The sequence below is a fragment of the Clupea harengus genome, chromosome 5 (genome assembly GCF_900700415.2).
Source record: "Clupea harengus chromosome 5, Ch_v2.0.2, whole genome shotgun sequence".
NCBI classification, from domain to species: domain Eukaryota; kingdom Metazoa; phylum Chordata; class Actinopteri; order Clupeiformes; family Clupeidae; genus Clupea; species Clupea harengus.
This window is the reverse complement of record NC_045156.1, coordinates 6,197,093-6,215,434: the sequence shown is the minus strand read 5'-3', so window position 1 is coordinate 6,215,434 and position 18,342 is coordinate 6,197,093. Positions and strand designations below refer to the sequence as shown.

The 18,342-nt window shown below is 43.8% G+C and overlaps 1 protein-coding gene across 10 annotated transcripts in view; it reads right to left on the bottom strand.

The window, feature by feature from the left end:
- magi1b (membrane associated guanylate kinase, WW and PDZ domain containing 1b) overlaps positions 1–18,342 on the bottom strand; it is a 124,048-nt gene that overhangs the window by 60,727 nt on the left and 44,979 nt on the right. For all 10 annotated transcript variants that reach the window (XM_031567477.2, XM_031567478.2, XM_031567469.2 and 7 more), the window contains exon 2: positions 9,069–9,185. In XM_031567477.2, the coding sequence (XP_031423337.1) occupies positions 9,069–9,185 (117 nt within the window). The remainder of the gene's footprint in view (positions 1–9,068; positions 9,186–18,342) is intronic.

Sequence of the window (18,342 nt, the reverse complement as noted above, 5' to 3'; positions counted from 1 at the left end):
AGGGGGGCTTCACTGCCGTGTTTACATCCCAACTACTCTATTGATGAGGCACATTAGTGGCCACCATCTTTCCCCCCTCCCCAACACACACCTCCCCTTTCTCACAGAAAACCCACATCTGCCTGATTGCTCTTAAAGAGACAGTGTGCCATTTATCAGCACAGACCCGTCTGTCTGATGGTACGGAGGTTGTGTCATCATTTGAAGACGGACGGGTCAGTTTACTGCTGCTCCTTCAATACAGGCTAAAATGGCCATATGAATGTAAATTTATTTCAGAGAAAGTACAGCCAAATACAGTTCATCGCTGACCGAGCCAATAACAGTGACACAGAAAACAAGCCTCCAGGCAGTGAGAGTGAGCTCCCCTCATTCAGGGGTCACATGTCCTGATTGACACCTCTGACACATCACTCCCCACCCCCTCCCCCTCCCTCTCCCTCTCCCTCTCTCTCTCTCCTCGGCCACTGGCCACCTGGCAGGGCGACCCACTGGTCAGGCCATCAGAGAACAAAGCAGCAGCTGCAGACTTACACACACACTCATGAATAAGCGCAAGCTGACCCCCGCCTCCCGCACACACTGGAGGGAGCGGCGCTCCGGTCCATTCCCGCTCACCCCTGTCACGTTCTCCATTAGACAGCCAGGCAGCCTGGGGCACTATGGGAAATCTGGTTTTTGGCGCAAAAATGTTGAGCGGAGATGACTGATCTGATCGGATCTGATCTGGTCACACTCCAAACAACCTGAAAAGGGTTATTTTATTTGGGGCATCAGTGTATCTTTTATGTTGCAAAAACATTTGAAAACCACAAAATGGCTATGTTGTTGCAGAAATCTGTCATTAAGATAAGATTTGCTATTAACTAAGTCCCCTACATCAAAAAAGCCCCCTGATAGCTGACTCAACGGCACATCATTGTAGGTACACTGGAATTCGTCCATTGTGGTTGACTTCAATCCGTAACTTGCCTATGGGTTCCCCCGGAAACTACGTCAAGCTTTACCTATCATAAAGTGTAACCTGACGCAATGTTAACCACGCCCCTTTTAGCTTGAACAAAAGGAACGTCTTTTCCAGATGTTCGCTCTCTTCTCTCTCTGTCGGCGCCCACCTGGCTAGGACCCCTCTCTCTCCCTCCGGGCATCGTCCGCGAGGAGCAAGCCTCTTGGACCTCCAACACCGCGTGAGCACACCGTCACACGGTGAAGAACTACTCTCTTTGTTCTCACGTCTTACGGCCGACACACGCCTAAGATCTCTGTCAACGCACTGCTCAGTGAGACGCAGTACGTTTAGCGAAAGCAGCTAACAACAGACCTGCTAGCTAACTCCACACAACGGGAACAGAAGGCAACTGCAATGTTCTGAGCGATCAAATCCTCCGACCTAAACTGCAGTAAAACAGAGACATCACAGCAAGGACAACTTTCTCCAGCTACGGACGGCATAATCTCTTCTGCCCTTTTCAACATCGGACTCGCCAGCACGACTCTTTTCATAAAGGACTGGTAACTCTGACATTAACTGGGCATTTAGCTATCCTAGCTATTCACAACCTCTTCTATTCAGAATTCTAATGACCTTCAACTATACTATTAGTAAGGTAACTTTGGTTGTAGTTATTAATTTAATTATTAATCGGAGTTCCAAATTGATAGTATAATATATTTTATGAGACTGATATATTTAACGAGACTGATTTGTGGATTATCATTATTTTGACCACGTGGAGGACACTACACTTTGTGTGGCGCCCCCTAGGTGTTCAACTTAATTGATCTGCCTTTGTGTTGAATGGTTGATGCCTGTCCAATCGGGTGAGACTACCAACATATTGTTGCTGTTGCAAGGACAGCACCAGTGTGTCTTGGTGGCCCTCGCAAAGACGGTATCACAATTTACACACAATTGCACCCACATTCACCCGGCTCCTGCTCACAGGGTAAGTTACCTACATAGTCTGGTACTCCCATGTGAGGCTGGTACCAATTTCACCTACATAATTTGGTGCCCCGTGTGAGGATAGTACTGTTGGCAATCATTCATATTTGTGCAATATTAATGTCAGCTTAATTTCAGGCCAAATTCAGAATTTTATATTCTAGTGTTAGACTAGGCAAATAGTCATAACACTCACTGCCACTAGTCTGTCATAGGACTAGGCACTAGCTTTACTTACAAATAAGTGCAAAGCTTTATATATCAAATTGAGCTCACAAGCTATTTGATATTTTATTAGTGAACCATCACTTTTTCCAGATCTTGGAAACCTTGGAACTTGCTATTGCTGCTAGCCATTCAGGTTAAACCTACTCTGTAGGAATTGTGAATTTCTGTCCAGCATTTGAATACCACGTATTCAATGCAACATTGTCAAGCTGTCAGAATTAACTGTGCTATATCTTCTGCTTCCCTTTTTAACTAAGTCACAGCGTGCCACCGGCCCTGTGAAAGAGAGCTTGGACCTGACTGTTACTGCCTTGCATTCCAGCCAGTGAAAGGAATAGAGACTGAGAGAGAGCCACAGCGTGCTACCGGCCCTGTGAAACAACTTGTGCACCTAGCTGTTACCACCACGTGTTCCAGCTTGAGTCTAGCCAAGGTAACTCCCTGACTGTTACTGCCCTGCATCTCAGTTAGTGTGCCCAAACTTTTATGCCCACTAGAGCCACTAGATGGTGCTGTAGCTATACCTCATTCACAGGAAGCTACCCTCATAGCGTAGGTTACTACACTTTTAGGTTAGGCCAGTGTACTGCCAAGTCACACTGCAAGGTGTCTGCCACTGCAACACCATAGCCAAACTCCTAAGTTCAGTCCTACTTTACCCTATTTTAGCTTACCCCTACAGCTAAACATAACGATGGATAACCCCTGTGTAGAGCAGTTTATCTCTTCCGTAGCGCAAAGCCTGAAACCCGGCTACCCTGAACTCATTAACAGTTTGAGTTTCAGTGAATGCAGGAAGGAGATAGACTCTCTACTAAGTAACAGGTATGATGCACAGACTGCATCCAAAGACCCATTGTTAACGTGCTTGCTACTGAACTTTCACAGGCAAACCAGCCTTGCCTTTCAGAGCAACACAGCATTAGATAGGGAGGTAGAATACCTTAAAGCGCAGAATGCTAGTCTCCTCCACGAGGTACAGACAGCTAGCAAGAAAGCTATGCGCTACCTAGGAGACCTACACTCAACAGAGTTAGAACTCTGCTTACACAAGGAGGAGCTACTCAAGGTTAGGTCAGAATACCCTGCCCCACCACAGTCGTTCAGCCGATGTGAGTCAGGCTACTCTGATTCACACTCCTCCCTTGATGAAAGGTCTACCCCTCCTTCATTCAGATGGGAACACTTCCCAACTGACCCTCAGTCCTTGGGAATGAAGTCAGCTCCTCCACCTCCACTGAGAGACCGAGGTAACAGCCATATGACTTCCCATCTGCCCCTAACAGACACTGAAGAAACAGGTAGTTTATCCTCCAGTAGACATACTGCCCATACTTATTCTCAGCCTCTGATCCATAACACATTCGTCCGTGCCCTTCCTTCCGAAGGCAGGACTAGGTCATGTCCAGACTGTTCAGCCTCCTCTCCATACAGCCACGAGAGTGAGCACCGCTGTCCAGCATCTGCCTCTCACCCAGAGAGAAGCACATTAGCATGTGATAGACATGTCCGTTCCCATGCTAGATTAATCTCGCCCTTTTCGGAAAAGACCTCACAGAGTCCCCGTCTAGAAGTGCTTGAGCTCATAGCTAAGGACATTGAAATGTTTGACCCAGACAACCGTGATCAAGACATTGACGATTACGTTAGGGAACTAGACATCAATATGACTGACCTACCCAATGCAAACCAAAGGGAGAAAATTAAACTCATGTGGAAAACTAGCTCTAAAGCAGTCCACAAGTTTATTCAGGCACAACCTCCCCGTATCAGAGATGATTACGCAGAGCTCTGTCATGCTTTAAAAGAAGAATACTCTTCTCCCGCTGACGAGATCGCATCGTTGGTTGCTGCCTCCCAAATTAAACACTCCCGTCGAGAACACCCTAGGGATTTTTATAAACGGTTGAGACATGCATACTTCCAGGGCAAGAATGCACCAGGCTTAGAAGAAAGTTCCACTTTCAAGTCTCTGTTCTTGCGAAACCTGCATCCATGTGTGCGCACTCACGTTTCCCTCAGGACGCATCAAGGTAACCCCTCACTGAATGAGATCAGGAAGATGACACAGATGGCTTGGGAAACTGTTGTCAATTCCAAAGAAAGGGGAAAAACAACTGAGCCTGCCTGCTCAGATACCAGAGCGTCTCCCAAATTCACTGCCTCACAAGTTCACCCTCACTACAGATCAAAGGGGGGTGACAAACGGCCTCATAGGGACACTGAGCGTAACCGCCATGTCCATCATCAGCGTCGTAATGGGAATACATCCCCTAGAAGCAGTAGAAGGCCATATTCAGAAATAATGGCCCAGAAACATGACCTGCCCCTAGATTCGTCGGATGATGACTACCGTTACACTGACCGTCTCTCAGATCATGGCCACAAGGCCCCAGACAGTGATAGTGCCTCTGACTGCCCCTCTGACTATGGTTACCCAGAGCGTTACACCCCTGAGCCACGAGTCAGGCGAGTCAGGTTCGTTAAGAACTAACTGTCTGCCAAACAACACAAGCCACCCTGCACTGACAGTAAGACAACTGCTTGCTCAGGGACCTCACTTTTCTTGTAGTTGTATAGGCCAACTTGGATTTGTTAGCGACAGCAGCAACTTCCATTAGTCTGAACTGGTATTTCATTAAAACCACTGCAGTAGCACACTAGCTTCATACATCCCAGACAAAGCTAGTCATGCACATGTCCACATCCAACACAAGGTTAGGACATTACCATACTGCTACACAAAACCATGATACAGCCATTTGAGCTTTAAGATTTTGAGAATATGATGACACCCTTCCACAGCAGAACATGCCTGAAGGACAAAACAGCAAAGGCTGCCAAGACTAGTCAGTCACTAGCCATCTACTAGTCAGTATTGTCATCCAATCTATTGAATGGTCCAACAAACACACTCTTGGATTCTCCAGCAATGGCTTTATCATTGTATCAGGTGTCACTATCTCTGCATCTCAGCCTAACAAGTTGACATCACTAACATTTCCTATTCTCACTAACCCTGATGAGTAGATGACCCACTGGTTTATTTGTTGTATGCTATGTCATTGTCATTACTGTTTATTTGGACCTTGTCTTTTGTAACTTGATGATTTTGTACCTGCTTAGCCAGGATAGATAGTATCAACAAATGCCCAGTACTGATGTTACAACTTTGACTGTCTGACCAATGAACTTTTCCCACACATGGACTATGTACAGTTGTGCTCACTGGATCACACATCCGGTGCAATCCCGTGACCACAGGGGGGATGTAGGTACACTGGAATTCGTCCATTGTGGTTGACTTCAATCCGTAACTTGCCTATGGGTTCCCCCGGAAACTACGTCAAGCTTTACCTATCATAAAGTGTAACCTGACGCAATGTTAACCACGCCCCTTTTAGCTTGAACAAAAGGAACGTCTTTTCCAGATGTTCGCTCTCTTCTCTCTCTGTCGGCGCCCACCTGGCTAGGACCCCTCTCTCTCCCTCCGGGCATCGTCCGCGAGGAGCAAGCCTCTTGGACCTCCAACACCGCGTGAGCACACCGTCACACGGTGAAGAACTACTCTCTTTGTTCTCACGTCTTACGGCCGACACACGCCTAAGATCTCTGTCAACGCACTGCTCAGTGAGACGCAGTACGTTTAGCGAAAGCAGCTAACAACAGACCTGCTAGCTAACTCCACACAACGGGAACAGAAGGCAACTGCAATGTTCTGAGCGATCAAATCCTCCGACCTAAACTGCAGTAAAACAGAGACATCACAGCAAGGACAACTTTCTCCAGCTACGGACGGCATAATCTCTTCTGCCCTTTTCAACATCGGACTCGCCAGCACGACTCTTTTCATAAAGGACTGGTAACTCTGACATTAACTGGGCATTTAGCTATCCTAGCTATTCACAACCTCTTCTATTCAGAATTCTAATGACCTTCAACTATACTATTAGTAAGGTAACTTTGGTTGTAGTTATTAATTTAATTATTAATCGGAGTTCCAAATTGATAGTATAATATATTTTATGAGACTGATATATTTAACGAGACTGATTTGTGGATTATCATTATTTTGACCACGTGGAGGACACTACACTTTGTGTGGCGCCCCCTAGGTGTTCAACTTAATTGATCTGCCTTTGTGTTGAATGGTTGATGCCTGTCCAATCGGGTGAGACTACCAACATATTGTTGCTGTTGCAAGGACAGCACCAGTGTGTCTTGGTGGCCCTCGCAAAGACGGTATCACAATTTACACACAATTGCACCCACATTCACCCGGCTCCTGCTCACAGGGTAAGTTACCTACATAGTCTGGTACTCCCATGTGAGGCTGGTACCAATTTCACCTACATCATTTAGTAACACTGACGCTGCTCTCTGTGGATGCCAGCACATGTGTGACACTGTGTGAAAGTGAAGACCCAGGGGTCAGGGGGGGTTAAGCATCCCGTACTGAAGGGTCCACTCAGCCTGCCTCTCCTCCTGTTCCTAATGCCAAAACCCACCGCCCCCCATCACACACACACACACACACACACACACACACACACACACACACACACACACACACACACACACACACACACACACACACACATTCACTCACTCATCAGACATAACACACATCCATCTGTTCCCTCCAGCTGCTTCCAGTCTATTCTGCCCACACGTAATCTGATCAATCAGTTGTTTGGGCGCTGGCTAAAAGCCCCACCCACGGTCAGTTGTTGACCTTAACAAAAGACGTGTGCTACATACCGCATTCCACCAGTCATTCTCACTCAATGCTCCCGTCAAAAACAAATACAAAAAGTGAATCTCAGCTGACAGATAAGACACAGAAAAAGAGTGGCTCAAAAGAAACTAACTTTAACAGGCTTAATTCCCTCCCAAATTCTCCAGACAATGGCTAAAAACATCCAAGAATGCAACACATTTCAACATGCAGTCTTTGTCAGAGAGTAGAGATACGAAGCTAAAAAGCAAACTGTGATAGATGTATCTAAACTATTAGCAAAGTACTACAAAAATATACAGCTTTTTTTGTGTTCTTAATGACCACTGCAGCCAGCCAGATGCTATCCAGCACTGCCACAGTAATGAAGTGATAGAGTTCATTCCTGTACATGGAGAGCACTTGAAAAATGTAAAATAGTTTGTGAAAGAGGATCAATGACAGCCTGATTGCAAACGTAGAATAGTTGTGTGGGAGTGAGACAAATTGGAGACAATGTCGGGTGAAGTGAGACTAGGTTAAAAAAAAGCCCCATTCTCGGGACATGAAACAAATTATATTTCAGCAAAAGAGAACCATAATCATTAAGACTGATGTAAGAAGTGTTTACTCAAGTTATAATACTATCATAAACAAAACAAGACTATAATTCTGCACACTGAGGAAACATGATGAACAATCAGGCCTAGAACCGATAGAACGTATTACAGTACATTGTTCTGAAGTAGGGTACTGTAAAAGGCATCAAAGCTGGACACTGCAGCTTCAGCATTTAGTGTTCACACTTAAGGAGCTACACTCAAGTCATTCTTTATGTTGCACCACAATCAAACTATAAGTAGATCAGGGGGCTCTAATTCAATGTAAGGAGTACGTTAATCCAGGCCATCTGTCTATTGGGATCCACTAAACTTAAATACCCAATCTGTAGGGGGAGTAGCAAAGGGTCCTATGGGCATTAAGCACAGATAACCATTTCACAGACCCTTTATAGGCCAATAAGGCCAAGCGACTGAGGCCACAAGACGCCATGGATCCCCAAATAAGGCGAGGTGGTATAGAGGAAACACTGGATTCAGTACTGGCACAGACCTCATAAGTCCTGTCCTAAGTCCTGTACCACTGATATCGATATGGTATGTGGAAGGGGATGTTTGAAAGATTACCCAGAGTATGTGGTTACAGACCTCATTACTCTGGTGGTCAACACAATGATCTCTTAACAGCAGACGTCTGATAACACTGGATATCTATACATTAGCTGCATCAAATATCGGGTCAGCAGATATGTAATCAGATTATATAGTTCTTCTCTGGTTATATAGGAAGGCCTGTTAGAGGAATGTCAGGCAAGGAATACGTGTTAAATCACTACTCCTATTGATTCCGAAGAGAGCCTCAAAGGCCAATCGATCTGGAACGCTCTGGGACAATCTCACTATAATCAAATGGCCTGGGCAAACCAAAAGATCTAGCTGATTAAATGGATTTACGGGGATTGAAAGGATGGGAAGGCAATATTCATTCATCCTCTGGCTCCTCTGGCTCCAGGCTGAATCAATAATCGATGAGATCAGGCACAGAAATCAAGGTGGAGGGAGCAAAATAAACACAACTGTTTGGTAAGGCACATGGCACTGCGTTCACAGGATGGAGAGAATATCTTATCTGGCTCGTCTCGCAAAAAGAAAAACAAAACAAAACAAAAAAACACCACCACCCAATACACAATGGTTAAGAGTTTGAGTTAGTGTGGTGGGAGCACAAGTCTGCCAACCACTCACTCAATGCCCAGATATCGCAACATGCTCGTTCTATCCCTCTGCACACACATGCTCTTCCACCCACTGGTCCACAACTAGTCCATACACTGACGGCTCACAAAACCACAAACGCGGGAGTCAGGTTTCGACGAGACCCTTGTGGGAACGTTTCTCAACAAGACCACAAGTATGTTAAAGACAAGGCGCTCTTTAAGTAGGAAGGCGTCTGTGAATTAGCATGGCTCCAGGTCTTCGTGCCAAAAAGGGCAGGGGAAAAGCACTGGCGTCTCCCACCAAAAAAACAAAAGGAGAAAAAAAAGCTCAAGGAGACTCAGCGGATGAGAGTTGACAGGGGAAATTGGAGAGCGACTGTCTGAGTTGGTCATATACTCACAAGGCACAGCATGGCGATACAGGTTATCTCGGATGATCTGCTGAAGTTCATGATCCGGGGAAGACTTTTGGAACCTCTGGCTCAGATAGCGTTTCAGGTCCTTGTTGAGCTTGTTTCCTGCACAACAAAAGAGGGAGACATCTGTTAAGCCGTGATGATACCGCTTTTTTTTGCAAAACATTAACATTGTTAACAAGACAGCTTGAAAGAAATATGCATTTCGAAGGAACAGGCCCTGATAATCACCTATGAACTACTGAAACCCACATCTGTTTGGACTACAAATCCCACTGTGCTCACTAGGTTGCCTGTTGCCTCCCTCCCTTCACACTCAGAAGGGATACCTGGATATCGTGGTTAAACTAATGCTAATGCGACAACAGCCAGGGCATGCAAATAGTTCTACCACCCTGGGACAGACCATCTGTGGCTAACACAGTTTGCCCAAACAAAGTGCAACATCAAAGACGTCAGCGGCTCGAGTGTTTATGCGTCAGAGCGAGTCCTTACACACAGGACTGTCAGCTCTGCCCTCACCTACATGGTCATGCTCACTAGGCCAGAGAAGAAAAAACAAAACATGTGGTCCACCCTATTTAGATAACCCTTCATAAACAATCAACAAACCATCTGTTAATACTATGTTGAAAATGGTGAATACAAATAGGGATCGATTTGTGGTTAGGGTTGGGGTTAGGATTAAGTTCTGGTTAAGATTAAGTTCTGGTTGATTAAGTTCACACTTGATTTGTCTTTAGGTTGGTATAAGTTTATTAGGTTAGTATAGGTTATTATATGTGTATTATATGTTTAGCATATTGTATTGTATATTTATTTTGTATATTTAGTAGGTTTATTATATGTTTATAATATGTGTAATTTATGTTCAGAGTACTTGTATGTTATGTTAGCTTGCTGTGCGGTGTCTTGTCTTAAAAATGTCAGTGCTCAGTCAGACTCGGTGTTGTTGTGTGCATCTGACAATAAAACACTTGAAACTTGGTTATTGACCGATACCCCAGACTTGCACCTCACCTACAGTTATTTTAATGGTCTGTAGAGAATTTGTTAATTTGTCACTAACAAATGGCTGACTATCTATAATCCACCAAAACAATGGGTGCAAATGTGTTCACTAAGTTTTGCTTTCACAAGCAGTATTATGTGACTGGGAAAGTATATGTGGAAACAACAGCGCTTCTATGGGGGGCTAGATGAACACATATAACACTGACTGAATTCTTCACTGTGGAGTCTATTGATATAGGCTACTGTAAGCAAAGGTTAGCTACCATGTAAAACAGGGTTACAACTATTACAATCAGCTGCTGCTAGTGTAGGCTATGTTGTCACCAAGCACAAAACTCCACAGTGTACTTGGTGTAACAGTAACTTAAAACAAAGCAAACAACACAGACAGGTTTATGTAATTTATAGTTATAGGCTAACGCAAGTACAAGTAAGTATAATAGAAGTTCTACATAGGGGCAGCCCCTGGCATAGGCGACATAGCTTAGGGCGTAAAATCCCACAGGAGTGGCGCAGATCATTTTTGGGGGTGGGGCGCCAATGTAAAGTTTCACCTAGGGCTCCAAACACTGTCAGGGCTGGCCCTGGTTCTTGCTTCCAAGCTCTGCCATATTGCTTTTTCACTGATATCAGAAAGATGGCTTGGCCACATGTTTTGGACATCTTTAGGGGGGTTAAAAACCCTGTAAAAGCACCAGAATTGGTTTCCATGGAAACACTGAGGACAAGGCCTGCTTGTAAGTAAAAACCTAGAGGCCTTTAATATGATGAGTGAGACACGCCAATACAAGCCATCTCCTGCAGTCTTTTCCATCACTTTACGGTCCTGAGATGATGGCACCTACATCCAGGTATGCTCCAGGGCACATGCTGAGATGCCGTTAAAAAGTGAACACACACACAACAGACACTAAAGCAACCAGAATCAAAAGACACTGCTCAGCTGAAAAATACTAATAATCGTACAAATCCAACTGTAGCAGTGTGGTTCACATAAGCTCTAAAGTGTATTAACAGTGCCATAGTCAATTAAAACCAAATGGGATGCAATTACATGCAATGTGGATATAAAAGAGTTCTAATCCACCTTGGGCAGCTTAACGCCTTTTCTGTTGTACAGGGGGAAACACAAGGTCATCACACATGAGGCGACAACATTTGCAACACATCTGCTGTCGTCCTGGTCTTCCAATAGCCAAATGCCTCAAAGTGACAGATCTCTGCCTCCTCCAGAGTCATCAACTTAACAGCTTAGAAAAGCCATTTTCTTTTTGTGACTTGCTTCTGGCTTTTTGATTCGTCCACCAGAGAGTGGAAATTGCTTTGAATCTGTGAGATTTGTACTTGCATGGGTAATATTCCCCTGTCCCACCTTCCAAAAGAAAGAAAAAAAAGCTCTTTTGAGAAGTGAGGACATAGAGGGATCTCATCTCTGGAATACTGACAGACCCCATTTTCAACTAGCAGTTTACAAACCCCACATCGTCGTACATCAACAGACTACTCCGACCGTGTGATATCAAAATGATACGTCTTCCAACCATGGATGGCGAGCTCCGTGTTCTGGTGCTGTATCCAAACCATAATAGACGCTGTCAATATTCGTCAGCTTCAGGTTCTGAACTACATACTGGCTTAAGTTCAAGAAGGCCACTCAATGCACACTCACTGCTCTTCCTTCCTGGCATCCTACAAACAAGCATAGCGCTCTCAACCACAATGAAATACCTCGCCACAGGCAGCTAAATATTGGCTATGGCAACTGGCAAGGACATTGCTGTATTTTAATCCCCAAAACAGGTTGTGGGTCATGCTGCCAACGAGTAAGTACTACTAAGTACAGACCCTCCGACTCCGAGAACAAGGGTGCGTCCATCCTACATTACCTACAAAACACACACACGCATGCACACATCATCTCCAGTAACTGGGTACCACCCAACCACAAACAGAACTCGACTGTCTTGGAAGGTTAACAACCCCAGTGTTAGAACTTTTGTCTACCACACTGACAGGACTATGGAGAGGAACACAAAAAGTCTGATGTGATGAGAGGGCGCTGGAGCTAACAGGGTAAACCCAAGACAGGAAACCCTTTCAACATGGCACTCCAGCTAGTACCTGCGTAACTGTTAATCCCATAACACGTGGCTCAGTGACTTTGATGCGTGGGTGCCAGACAGGTAATGCAGTTAAACTCACATTAGTACTGTCCCATAAATGTTCAGGTTAAGACAGTGGCACATCTTTAAGGGAACATCACTCATCCTTTTGACTATAGGCACATAAGATGAGAAAAAGCTGTCCTAAATGAGACAAAATGTTCTTTTCCTCGCTAAGAGTGCTCGACAAAACACAGTGTATTCTTAGTAAAGCATAATTGACGGCTCAGTTAGGGCCTGTCTGAACTATACTTTAGCTGGGTGCGCACATTCACATAAAAAACATAGAACAGGAGACACCAGGGACATAAATAGAGGAAAATTAGCAGCTTGTATCAACTAAAAATAGCGCTGCGAATGATCAGTCAAGTTTTTGAGGACGTTAAGGATATTATAAAACCTCCTGCACATGTTGTGTGGGGAGAGTAAAGGTCATACACAGCAAACTATGTTAACTGCTATAAATTAAACTTTAACACATTACAAATAAAAACAAACTGACATTCTAATGAACCCACCTTTGGTCCATTGTGACCTGGCATTCAATTTATGTTATTACTAACCTAAATATTTGAGTACAGCTTTACAATTCCTTGTCTAGAATTTACCAAAATAGGTGTTTACAAAGTCAGCTGGTTTTGTCTCTCTCTAGCGCACCCAGAAGGCCACATGCATTGCAAGTGTGTGAAAAATGTTGTGAACATAGGTCAAACTATTTTTCAGTCCCCCCAATAGCATTAAAATTGTTTTAGACAGTTTAGATTATGATATCTATGAAATGAAACCATTTTGGCACCATCTTTTGAATGAACTTTATAATTATATTTCTATAATATTAGATAATAATAATAATATTTCAATGTTCAAAATTGGTTATAGTAGAAAAAATGAGGGTGAAACCTCTTTTGAACACTTATGACACCATCAATGAACATATTTAAATGAAGGCAGGGTGGCTGTGAGTCTGTAACATCCACTTAGACATGGATAGACAGGGAAGAGTGATGGCTCATTGAAGGACTGGAATTATACAAAAAGCTAGTTTCTACAAGAGGTTTTAGAAAGGAGGGCATTTTGGAGGAAAATACACTTTTACACCAGATACATTGGATTATGTAAGGAATAATCCACAATGGGGTGTGCATTGAACCTGGAAAAAGTCTAATGTTAGGCTAGAACTGCTACATCGTTTGTTTCAGCCTATCCCTTCATTACCAACCAAGCTTTTCTTCCTCAGGTAGGCCTATACAATCTATTAGCTGAGCTAGAGCATCCACTGATATTCTCATGCTATCTCTAAATTAGTAGTGAAGTGGTATTTCACTCTCATCAATCGACTTATAATAGCTAATGTAATCCTAATGTAAAGGTCTATAGCTGAGTAGCTAACAATTATGTGCATTTACCATCCCAGGAGAGGCTAGGTCAAATGTTGAAGTGCTGAGGTCTAAACATATCTTTAGACCTAAAAAAAACCTTGTGTGTGTGGAGGGCAAAACAGTAAAAAAAAAAAAAAACATGGACACATGCCTTGCTAGTAAGCTAGCATTCTAAATTAGATTTCTTGAGATGAGCATGAGTATGAGAAAAAGGGCTGACTAGCATATAGCACACTGAAGGAGACAGAACAGATCATATAGTTTGTGGTGTATCAGCAGTTACTTCAGGTCATATTGACCCAAACTATTTAATAATTAAAAGTGATTAAAAACTCTTTCGAAATATCATTTTTTGGAGTCATTATAGGAAGCTAGATGGACAACCATGGAGTTTCATCAACAATTTCTATCATTTTACAAAGTCTGAAAATAATTTGTATGACCCAAACACAATAGAACGGTTAAAGGCACAGTCTGCAAATCTAATCCAATACACCTTTTATCAAATTCAGCAAATTGGTCCTCATGGTCTAGCTATGTTCTGTGGATGCGGTCAAAAAACTCAATGTGTTCATACACAGTCCTGGCGTAACAAACAAACACAGTGGCTTGGACCAAGCCATACGTTATTCTAAACGATCAACAACCATTTGACAAAATCAGATAATGAACCTTTAAGGACAGCACAAAGATTTTACAGCTATATATAAACAAAACCACAGTGTGAATTTAATTAAACTCAGTTATGTATATTACAACCTCTCTAGAGCTATGTTTGGATAGCCTTTTTGGCTTAGGATACTAACTAACGAGTGAAGTGACCAAGAAGTGGCAGCCATGATGAGCTGGTCGAATTCTCCAGATGCTTAGGAAAGGTGCTTCAATTATGTCCTTTCTTATCTCCTTTAGCATAGGGTACACTGAACCATCCTTTCGATAAGAAAGGAGGTAATACGTCCCACAATTCATTGCAGCAGCACCAACAAATGATCAAAATGATCCACGTCAAGAGCATACGCCGTCGCATTATTACATAGCCTAGTGTAAGTGAAGTCGGATTCTCTTATCACTGCAGTTGTCTTTTCCTAATGTCCTTATGAATTCTCCTCCACATCTTCAACTCATGAGGTTTTCTATCGTGATCAAGGAAAAGTGGTTAGGAAAAGACCATAGGGTGGCCTATCTGACTGCAAACCATAGCTCCAAATGCATTTAGATTACATTACATGATATAACATACAGAGATTTTACAGATCTGGTCTCCATGTCCAATAAGTCTGGAAACGGTCAGGCAAACAGTGACAGCCGAATAGAGCCGAATGATGACTGACTAACATGACTGTCTATCCCTCACACAGACACTAATCGAAGCGAAAGTGCTGTTGAGAAATAAATATCCTTGCTCTTTATCATGCAGCAGATAAGCGTGCTTTAAGTGAAAACTCCCATTTAGTCTTGACACTGCCGCAATAACAACAGACAAAGACAAATGAAAAGCAAGGGGTATCTGCAAACTACATTACACACTTATCTTTCATCTGCTTTTCATTCCTTTGGTTGTTGTGATCAGGATCTACACCCAAATCAGGTTTGGTATCTGACAGCTTTCTAAGGTAGTCATGAGATCATGTCACATCAGTGCCCAAAGGGATTTTCTATGGCAAAAACCAGGTTATACACAAAAGAAGAAGAATAAAAGTGTGGTGCTGAGGAGATTCAGTTGCCTAAGACACTCATGGGAGTTGTGCCTGTGATTAGGCAGAATTCCTTTGCAGAGTGTGCAAGTTGGTCAGACACCTTCTCTGGCAAATTAGTCACCTCAGCCACAGATAAAAATGTTCAGAAGAGCTTTTTCTAATGACAGAATGCGGTTGTTAATGGGCGCCTGGTAATGACTGTGACAAGACCCGAGGCATGATGGAGCCATATTTCATCCCTCTGACGTTCTGCTGATGTGTGCAGAAAAACCACACCGGCATCGCAGACTAACTGCCTAGTCTTTGTAAATCTGGAATCATTAAAGCACGGATCCTGAGAAAGAATTGTTTGCTCGTTTGCTAACTGACTGCCTAACTAAAAGTGCCTGCCTCTACTCCATAAACTCTAAAGTGAGAGGATGTCCTGTCCTGTGTTTGCACAAACTGAACGATGATGAAAAGGATGCATTGTAGCAGCATCTCAGTGACTGTTCATAAGACCGTTGTGACTTGATTGTGATGGGACTTCCATTAAGCCAGATAACTCATGCGAAAAGGGTTGGTCCGGAGGTGAGGGGAGTGGGTGTGTGTGTGTGTGTGTGTGTGTGTGTGTGGGGGGGGCAACAGTTGGTCCCCTTGCACGAAAATCCCAGCTCAAGGAGATAATTGGAGAACAAATTTCCACCAAACTGCCTCCACCTGACAGAGATTTTTATAAGCTCCCTGCGATGTAGGGGGGCATCTCATATGGACAGTTGAAGTGAGCTGGATTAGCAGAGACAGTGTGCGCAAACCACCAGAATGTCTGTGATGGACAGGGAAATAAAGAACGAAAGAAAGAAAGAAAGAAAGAAGAAAGGAAAGAAAGAGACAGAGAGAGAGAGAGAGAGAGAGAGAGAGAGAGAGAGACTGCAATGGAACAGAACATGGTTGGTACAGCAGTGAAGTTCTACAGAGGAGATTAGAGGATCAGACGGTTCCCTCAAAGAGAGACCAAAGAGCCTGTCAGTCGGGCTCAGACACCGCGCTGCTTAGGCACTCCGCTTCAGACAAGGCCTACATTCACATCTCGGAGACATCCACCCCAGCCCCATGAATGCAACGCACAGCTCTATTTGCTTTCTTGGCGGAAAAAAAAAAGAAAAAAAAAGAAAAACCGAGAGAACTGACAGATTTGCAAATTGTGAGACAAGTTTGGGTTCCGCCCGTAATGTTTCCATTCAATTGTTCTCCCTACCCCCCCCCCCCCAAAAAAATATCACTTTGCAGCCTCTGGCAAGCATTAACATGCCGACGGTGGATCCGGTTAGAGATTCATAATGGCCAGGGACAGTTCTACAGAAAAGAGAAAGCTTCTCTTTGGGTTCCGACAGGAAGCATCAGAGAGGGCTTAAGCTATGTTCCCTTCATCAAGGCGCTAAGCCCCAACATCATGGAGGTTCGATGGTGTTAAATACTGGACAGCGTGGCCTCCATTACCACTATTTAAAAAAAATCACACTTACACTTACAGACAGCCTGTGCCAGGACCTCTGCTCTGTTTACTGTCAACTAATGAGAGGATTTCTCTTCAATCCGAACCACCCCCCTCAGCCAGGGCTTCTTTTAATCGATTACACAGACGTTTTTACGAGAGCTTGCTTTTCTCATTTTGGCATGGTGTCTGGGCCAACATACACAGTGCATAAATGCATAGAAACACGTAGTTTAGTATTGAAACCTACATGCTGAAATCTATTTTCCACTCCACTGCGGGGAAGGGTGGGCAAAAGTACAATCACAACAAAATACTCTGACAAAATTGGATATGGATCCATGTTGCAGAGAACCATCTCGTATAGAGAACCATTTGTCATCATTTTCATGGTGACGTTCCATATCTATTGCAATCAAAATCTCAAAGATGGTTATGGTGGGTATGTCTCTCCTTATTTAGAGATGCGAGTACATCTGTTTACAACAGCCTCGTTGACAGCAACACCGCTGCACACCCAGGAGGTAGGAAACTAGCACACACCCTATCATACTCATACTCAGTCCACATCAGTACATACTCCTGATCCAGCCCAAGCACACGGACCATCAAAATACAGAGTGCATGCATCATAGCTGAGGATCGTGTCCATATGGTTTGAGAATCTGACACATCCCCTATTGTCTGATTCCAGCACTTCATAAAATATAGTGCTTAAAGCTTTAAACAGAAAAGAGCAGAGAAACTTATTTCCAAAAGAGATCTCCAATTACTAAGCAGATGGGTGTCTGGGTTTGATAAGTCAGAAGTATGTGTGTGTGTGTGTGTGTGTGACTGCCAGACAGGTATGAGGCGAGTGCTTGAGCAGCCGTGTCTATGACTGTTTGGGATTCGGAGCTCATCTCTCCCTCCCTCCCTCCCTCTCTTCCTTTCTCTCTCTCTCTCTCAGCTCAACACTGCCCTCTCCGTTCCTCCTCATTAGACCTCATCTGCCTGCGTCACACATCGCTGCCCTGTCGCCACGGCAACGGCACTCTGAGCAGTGCTACAGCCACCCTGCAGAGTAAGGAGGCAGGGGAGACGCCCTCTACTGGTGAACACTGTCAACACACAGAACATCCACTGGCCAACTTGGCTGGCTTTAAATAGACTTTAATTCCTGCCCTGCACAAATGCGAGAATAAAAATGCTCATCTCTTTTACACTGCCTTACTACAACAGTTTATGTCATTGAAAAGGAGCAGGCAATTTTTTCACATGACCCACACTACAATCACCGCCAAGATAAACCTTCCAAACTGGCACTCTAGAATCATACACTCACTCTAGAATCATACACTCATGCTAGAATCAGACACAAACTTAACAGAGAGGGCACACATTCAGCAATGATATTACCCTTAATTTCCCTCATTACCACCTATCAGTAACATCCTATAAATGCTATGGAGTTGCTACAGTTCTGGCTGTGCTTCATTAAAGGTGTAGTCTGCGATTCTAAACCCAAACACGTTGTCAAATTCAGCGAACTGC